General features: G+C 27.5%; 1 protein-coding gene across 1 annotated transcript; it reads left to right on the top strand.

Annotated features, from left to right (window-relative positions):
• The first annotated feature begins 5,727 nt into the window (after positions 1-5,727).
• On the top strand, positions 5,728-6,893 carry LOC131625250 (uncharacterized). The gene has a single exon (XM_058896131.1). The coding sequence runs from the start codon at positions 5,787-5,789 to the stop codon at positions 6,690-6,692; it is 906 nt and encodes a 301-aa protein (XP_058752114.1). The 5' UTR covers positions 5,728-5,786; the 3' UTR covers positions 6,693-6,893.
• The last annotated feature ends 2,046 nt before the right edge of the window (positions 6,894-8,939 follow it).

The raw sequence follows: 8,939 nt of genomic DNA, 5'->3' as shown, positions 1-8,939 counted from the left end.
GAAAAAAATGATTCATGAGACGGAAAGAGAATAAAAAGAATTTTAACATTTGAAAAAATAAATAAAATATGTATTATGTTGATAGTGACCCGTAAACTACAACATAATATCATGTAAATTTATTTAATATTGTATCATATATATTTAAAAACATGTAAATTTAAAATGAATGATTCAATTATAAATGAATAATAATCATAAATATGCAACTATATTATATTTTCAATTGAAATTGTACTTTATAAAGAGAAAGGAAATGAGGTAGTGTATTATGTATTTAAAATTAAAAAATACATTATACAAATAAATTTAAAATGAATTACTTAATTATTAAATAATTAATCAAAGAAAAAAATTGACCCATGAGACGAAAAAAGAATAAAAAGAATTTTAACATTTAAAAAAATAAACAAAATATGTATTATGTTGATAGTGACCCGTAAACTACAGCCTAATATCATATAAATTTATTTAATATTGTATAAAATATATTTAAAAATATGTAAATTTAAAATGAATGATTCAATTTTAAATGAATAACTAGTAAGAAACCCGTGCTATCGCACGGGTGCCGTTTGGATTCACATCACATGTCTATCAAATTATCATTTGTAAAGTTTAAATTTATTTTTCAATTGATTAACCCAGATATAGTTACAAATATATATTAATAATATGCACCAATTTTTAAGCATTGATTCGTACTTACAATAAATCGGACAATCGATTATCTAATTTCAATTATATAAAACAATATGATTATCTAACTTCAATTAACTTCAATTATATTAATAACATGCACCAATTTTTAGATATTAGTCAATTTTTTCAAACCTCAAATTTATAACAGCTTCCCGTCAAATATTAGTTTTAAATCCTTCTTATTATATCATATTTATAATTTTTACAAACCTACAATATATGACAGCTCCCCGTCAAATTTCAGTTTTAAATAAATATCTACACTCCATGGTATCTTGAAATTTATGTTATAAATGAAAGTTTTTAATAGTATAATTCAATTATAATAGTTTTTAAAGAATAAAGTTATAAATATTGTGTAAAAAAAGATTATATATTTTTAGATCATGGTATAAGTTAAAAAAAAATTATATATTTAACATTAAAAGCTTTTATAGTGAGATTATATTTTACTTGCCTCCCTATATAAAATTTATAATGATTAAAGTTAATATATCAAAAATGAGGAATTTAGTGATTATTGAAACAATTAGTATGCATGTCAATTCTTTATTATTAAAAATTTAATATGAACAAAATAAAAAATTCATTATGGTTTGAATACCTCAACTGATATGTGAAAAAAATATCATTATCTTTGGGTATTTCAACTGTTAAATTAAAACTTTGGTCTTTTTAATAGTCATAGAATTTGTGAATTGGTTCGACGTACCTGTTCATGGTACTTTTGTCAATAGATCTAAATGAAAATTAAAGCATCTTATAACTTTTCAATCCGCTTCAAGTTTAATAACACACGTAATGCCTTTTAATTTTTCAAAAAACTGATGAATCACTTTATACCTTTTAATTTTAATTTTCAAAAAAACTGAATAATTTTATACCTTTTAATTGTTCAATGACTTTAATATCAATATTTTCTTTCAATGTTCAGTATAATTATTATTTATTTAAATAAATTATGTGGGTCTCTTAACATTACACATCTTTTGAACTATTTTCTTTTAACTCCTACTTACTATTTGACAAAAGAAAATCATTATTTAAAAAATCATGATTTAGTTAATTATGATTTGTTTTTTATCTTTCCTTGTGTATAAAAAAATGTCATTTCTAAACTTTAATTAAAAATAAACATTTGAAAATAAACATTCTACCTATAATGTTTCTAGTTTATTAGTGAAATTTGAATAAATTAAATTAAATTAAATTAAATCCATAAATTCAAAAGAGAAAAAGGGATATGCACTGAAACACAATTTTAATTTAAAATAAACTAATATAACATAATAAATTTAAGAATTTTGATCGGAAATATGTGTAAAATTAGTTTACAGTTACACTGTTAGTACACTACCTTTAAATTCAATTCAAACTTACAATAACATGAATACCAATTTCATGCAATTACAATGTGCAGTGGATTGACATTTAATGTATCAAGATTAGTGGAGTTTGAATATATATGAATTATTCCATAATTGTTAATAATATGAAGAGATATTGTATAGCTATTTGCTTATATCCCACGAAAAAGAAATATTATCAAGTGACAACTTTCAATTTTCAATATACATGATATCCTAACATTTAAAAATCAATATATTTTTATTAAACTTATTTTGATACAAAACTTTTCATTATACATTAATTGAAAATGTTACGTTTATCAATATCACACATTAATATCAATACCGTACAATTATCTCTCTGAATGAATTTTTTCATCAACAAATAAAAAAACAATTCCTCGAAAAAATATGGTAAAAGTTTATGCATCTATGTATATATATTATAATAATATTTTTTTACACAAAAAAAATGTTCTAATTCATATATTAAATATTTGTATATTTTTAATTCATAAAACTAAATATTTGTATATATGTATATTTTCACTTCTTACAATTAAATGCATGCATTACATACCATTCATTTTACTATGTTTACATCTATTCCTAACATTTTAGTAATTGTAATTTGAAGTTACTAAAATTTTAAAAATTAATTCAACCGTTTCATCATTATTTAACGATTTATACTTTACAATGATTTATTTATTTATTTATTTTATCATTCAATTTGTTTAAACTACATTATTTGATCTATTAAGAAAGCAACATATCAATATATATTTTAATGCAATTAAATACATTCAAAACAAAATCTGAGAATACAAAAACATCACTTTTATTTTTATTTTTAAGAGGATGATATTTATTGCGAAATTAATTGAGGAATAAATAGTTGTACCCATCATAATTACAAAATTAAAAAATAATTTAATTTATTAATAAAATCAATATGATTAATTACTTTTTTCAAATAAAAAATGCAAGACATTTATGGTTTTCACTTGACTTACAATCAACACAATTAAGCAATTCTACAACTCTATTACTTGAACATTTTGTTCATATAACCATGGAGTAACTGTTTCCCATGTTTCTGACTATAGAAACATGTTTCAAGGTCACAGAAGGAATGAATGATTGCGTTAAATTCTAATAATAAATATTTTTTATGTCGTCATCAACAATCCAAGATTTACTAAGTACTATGTATTAGCTCAATTACATAAAAAATAACTATAATAACTCAAACACGCGGTTCAGTCTACTGAGATCAAGAACTATCGAGATTTTTCTTCATAATTTCATAGACCCTGTAAGTAATGCTAGCAGCTGGCACAACTTTGAGTAGATTTGGAAAGAGTCCTCTGTAGCAACCTCTAAAGCCTTCATTCTGAAAAGTTTTGCAAAATGCATCAAACATCCCCCTGTATACACAAGTAGCTCCAAGGGTGCCAGAAATTGTTCCACATCCTAGTTATATTAGAGCACCAGGATCTAGAAAGAGATAAAAAAACTAATTCACTAATCAAAAGGAAAAAAATTTAATAGCAACGTTAATTTGTTATTAAACAAAATACTAATCAATAGGAAAAGCAATGCCATAATACACTTGTGAGTAGCAAACTTATTATAATAATGTCAGGAAGTTTATCTATGATTGATTCAAAAAGTTAGGAACTATGCCAAACAAAATGTGTGGATTTTGTAGAAATTGATCAGCCTATCAATTTCCTTGACCAACATAGATGCTTTCCCTAAGGATAAATGGATAGATTCCAACTCATTCACAACTCTGCTCAAAACCTAACTTTCAAGCAATGAAATGAAAGTTAAAAACTATGGTATATTATAGATAAGAATTAGCCTTTAAGTTACCTTTAGATTGCACACAACTTTAACAGTCTGAACATCAATTAGTTTGAGAATGTTTCCAGTAGTAGTAGCTATAAACTTCTCATGAACAGACTAAAATCTAACTTGTTTTCTACCTGCCTGCAATTTATTAACAACAACAAAGATTAAACAATAAGTTAATTTCTGAATGAGTTTGTTGTTCAAGGTTAAAAAGATTATCCTACACAATAAGAGAGTACTATTATAAGCTAGTGAAACATTTTTCATCCATAATAAATTGGGTTTCAATCAATCTTCAATAGAGCAAAAAAGAAACAATCATTATAAAAAGCAATATAGAAACAAAACTTTAAATAATAGAAAGGAAATATATCTAGCAACAAACAAAAGAAAATTATGTTGCATATGTTATTCCACTTTAAAGCTAAAGAAATATATAAAGAAAACTCCCAAAAATCAATTTAAGAAAAGTTTGATCGTTTAACGTTTGTAGAAAATTAAAAAACCACAAACTTTCAAGCTTGAGAGAGAGAGAGAGAGAGAGAGAGAGAGAGAGAGAGAGAGAGAGAGAGAGAGAGAGAGAGAGAGAGAGAGATGGTATTTTTATAGAGAAAAAGACTTAAGGGTTCAGTGATTTTGTGATGGGTGATGATGCAAAGAGAGACTAACGAAGAAACATTTGAAGTTCGTGGTGGTTTACCGGTGGTGTACAGTCATAGCGACACGAAAGAGATGAAAGAGAGATTTCTGGTTTGAAGAATGGGTTAATTTGAATGATAGTACTAAAGTAATTGATTTAAAGAGAGTATTTTGTTACTACAACTCTCAATGTGCCCTTTCAATTCTCAATACATTGAGGAGAGTGAAAGTTCATTGAGGGGAGACAAATTTCAATGATGCATTTGAATTTGAATATGTTTTGCCTTTCCAATTTGTGCATTGTGTAATTAAACGTGTAAAAAAAATAATTCAAACCAATTAATATCTAATTGATTTATTTAATTTATGGAATTTAAAAAATATAAAATGCAACAAAAATTATTGGATTGCCACATCTGCAGTATTAATTACCAAATCAATATAAATCGGGTATTGTGTAAATAGTCTTTATTACCCTTAGTATTAGATTAATTTAAACTTTTAATCAGATGGGTTATAGTGTAATTATCAAGTACTTTAGTTTTTATATATTTATAATAGATAATCATAAATATGCAACTATATTATATTTTCAATTGAAATTGTACTTTATAAGGAGAGAGAAAATGAGGTAGTGTATTATGTTGTAGAAAGTTGGTGGACCAATGAGAGTGAAACACTTGTGCAAAACATAAAAAAGGTGAAGGGTTATTTTGGTAATTACCAAAATGTCCATTTTGTAGTGTAAATTTATTTTGAGAAAAGGGCAATTTTGGGAGTTTGGTCAATCTTTTAATATATGTTAGATAGTAGATAGTAGATGTTTAGCATGAATGGTTTATTGGTCAAATTAGAATGTATGTAGATGGAAATTTGACTTCGAATTTGAGGTGGAAGGGATCTCTTTCTTGTTTACCAAAAAAAAAATGGTTGTAAATATTTTATTGGACATTCACGATGTGATCTTTAAAGAGTGTTACACAAGTATATAGAGTACAAATTAGTAAAAATATAGAATACAAAACTTCATACCGTCATCCATGATTCATAAAAATAAATAAAAAATATCCATGATATGATATGATATTCTTAATTAACTAATAGTTTTACGTCACACGTTGGCTGCTCTTTCTTTCTTTCTTCCTTCTACTGTCAAACTCTTATACTATAAATAACACTAAACAAATCAAATTTCATAAACAAAAAATCAAACCAACAAAGAAAAACAAACCAAAAATGCAAAAACAACAAGAAAATGAAGAGACTGCAATGGACTCTTTGATGTCTCCAAGTTTCAGCACTTATTCTTCTAATAACATAAACGACGTCGCTAAACAGGTTATCAACGAAAACGACTACTCACACTCCCAAAACGACAACGACGATTTCGAATTCGTCGCGTTTCAAAACACTGTTGATGAGGTTTTCTCCAATCACCGCCGCGGCAATTCAACTCGTGGCGTCTTTCCGATCTACAACCACGACCAAAAGAGAAATTCTGTTATGGCGGAGATGATTCCGTTACGAGAATTGATGAATTCCGACGGCGACAGAAGGAATTCCGAAGAGGTGGATATTTCGATTGCGTTACGGAAAGTAACCACTGGAGATCAGAATCGGAATATTGATCCTCCATCGTCGTCTTCGTCTGACGTGTGGGACGAACTTGATGCGGTTTCGCCGGAGTCGTATTGCCTGTGGACACCTAAATCTCCGATATCATCACCGATGGCTTCTCCGATCAAATGCAAGAAAAGCAATTCAACTGGTTCGTCTTCGAATTCCACGTCATCGAAGCGATGGAAGTTTCTGAGTTTACTCCGGCGAAGTAAAAGCGACGGAAAAGAATCTATGATTCTCGTAACTCCGTCATTTGAGTTTAAGAAGGAAGCGAAAGTGGAGAATTCGAAGGTGAAAAGCGGTGGAAAAGGAAGCGTAGAGAAGAACATTGCGAAAGTGGTGGGGAAAAAGGTTCCGGTAGCGGAGAGGAAAATTCCGGCAGCGGTAACGGCAATGGAAGCGTTTTATCTAAGAAAGAAAGAGAATAATAGAAACTCATATTTACCGTATAAGCAAGAGTTAATTGGCTTTGGTGTTGGTTTTCATGCTAATATTGGAAGAGGTTCTCCACTTCATGTTTGATTTTTACTTTTTTTTTTTTTTTAGTTCAAAGAAAGAGATTAGGACTTGTATAGGTTAATTTTTAAGAGTATTAATTTCATATATACTTCAGTTTTAGAGTAGGAAAAAGTGAAAAAGAAAAGTAATTTTAGATTGTTATTTTTGTCTTTGATGTAAGATTTTACATAGTGAAATATAATGTTTTTGTAAGTATTTGAATCAGGATTCATGGAAAATTCCTTGTGGATACTGTATATGTCATTTTGTGTGATTGAGAAATAGATTATGGATCACTTTAATATTTCACAACTTTTTCAAGTCATGGACTCAATCTCGTAGTTAAATTCACTAGGGTTGTCGATATTAATTTGATTATAAAAGTAGCGAGATCTCCTCACATTGTAAGTATCATTTTTGTTAGGAATTTATATAAGATTATTCGTATTTTTGTTCGGCTTCAGAGAGTTTTAAAGGATTTTATTTTTATTATAAGGTAGAAAAATATTAGTTATGAGTGTTGAGTTTCATACATGGTTTTTCTTATCAACGAGGTCCCTAACTCAAAGCATATTGGAATTCAATGGCTTCCAAGTTAAAAATTTAAACTATCATTAATAAGGGAGCCATGAGACCTTCCACACATTAATGTTGTGACCATTGCTTACCCTCCAACGCTATTATCCTCTGTGTGGAGAATACTTTTCCAAATGTAAATATCATTACTCTTGCTTTTTATCTCAATGATGTACATATTAGGAAAATACTTAGCTATAAGACATTTATGAACTAAAGAGTCTTGAGTAATAATCAGCCTCCACATTTGTTTAGCTAGGAGTGCATCATTGAAGATGCTCATTTTTCTAAAACCCAACCCTCTTTGGTTCTAAGGGAGACAAAGTTTGTCCCATCTTGTCCAATAAATTTTTCGCTCATTAGTTTTAACTCTCCACCAATAATTCTGAGCCAACATGTCAATATCATCACAAAGATTAGTAGAGAATTTAAAAATGTTGGCGCATTTTAAACAAGGTTATCCTCACAAGAATTGAACTTAGCAAAAGGAGTGTGCAATGTCCCCTATTCTATCCCGAATGTACGACCAAATGTGAAACTATGGATCACATCTTTAAAGATTGTGAATAGAATAAAAAAAATATGATTTGGTTCTAATATCAATGTTAATTTTCATGATAATCCTAGTCACTTCAAGGAGTGGCATTGGGATATCATCAAAATACAAAAACTAACCTTTATACCTGTCTCATGAGTGACTATGTGATCAAAGTAAGTAGAACTATAAGGCTTACTTTTCATGGAATGATAGTACTTATTTACTTGGATTATCCTGCTTGCTCCTTTTTTACCTAGCTAGGTACAAATTAATTACCTTCCCCTCCCACCAATTTTTGTTAGAAACCGGTTCCTATAAGTCGAGACAATCTAAAATTTCTCATATGCCTAATTGTGAGAGACATTAATATTATTTCATGGTTTAACTAGTGGGATGCCCGTGCATTCGCACGGGTACGGATGTGTTACACATTTGTTTCAAAAAATATACTAAGAATAAAAATAAACAAAAACAAAAATGTTTAACCAAAATAGTTTAATATTTTTAAAAGAATGACATAATTTTACTTATATTTGGATCATAAATAAATTTTTTTTATATTTAAAAATATTTGGATCAACCGAATATTTTCCCGTATCTATGTTTTGATATTATTTATAAAAATATTTAAATCAAAAACTTATTTTTTTTCGTGTTTGAATTCATACATTATTTTAAATATTTTTTTTAATTGTATAAAAAATATAATATCATGTGGATTCATACAAATCCTGATTAGAATAGCCGTGCGTTCGTCCGGATACTTGTGTGCTATGCGCGTTAATTTATAAAATATAATAAGAATGAAAAAACAGAAAGACAAAATTATTTAACTAAGAAAGTTTATTATTTCGAAAAAAAATATTTTCATTTATATTTAAAGTACAAATATAGTTTTTTTTATATATATAAATATTTGGATTGATCGTATTACATACGTATTGAATTAAAACCAATACCATAGCTTATTTGATACATTTAACATGTTGAACCAACACTACATGTGGCTGTTGGACTAATATTTTTCCAATTACTTACCACAAGTTGAGAAATGCTTTGTTCTGTAGCTTCATTTATATGGAACTAATAATTTATAAAGCCTTCATATTTTAAATAGCTTCATTTTATAAAGTCTATTAACCATGTTGAAAATTATA

This window comes from Vicia villosa, unplaced genomic scaffold, assembly GCF_029867415.1.
Source record: "Vicia villosa cultivar HV-30 ecotype Madison, WI unplaced genomic scaffold, Vvil1.0 ctg.000197F_1_1, whole genome shotgun sequence".
NCBI lineage: Eukaryota > Viridiplantae > Streptophyta > Magnoliopsida > Fabales > Fabaceae > Vicia > Vicia villosa.
This window is presented reverse-complemented; position numbering and strand designations above follow the sequence as displayed.

What these genes read in the sequence shown, in the direction of transcription:
- LOC131625250 (XM_058896131.1), top strand. Translation starts at nt 5,787, where the DNA reads ATGCAAAAACAACAAGAAAATGAAGAGACTGCAATGGACTCTTTGATG.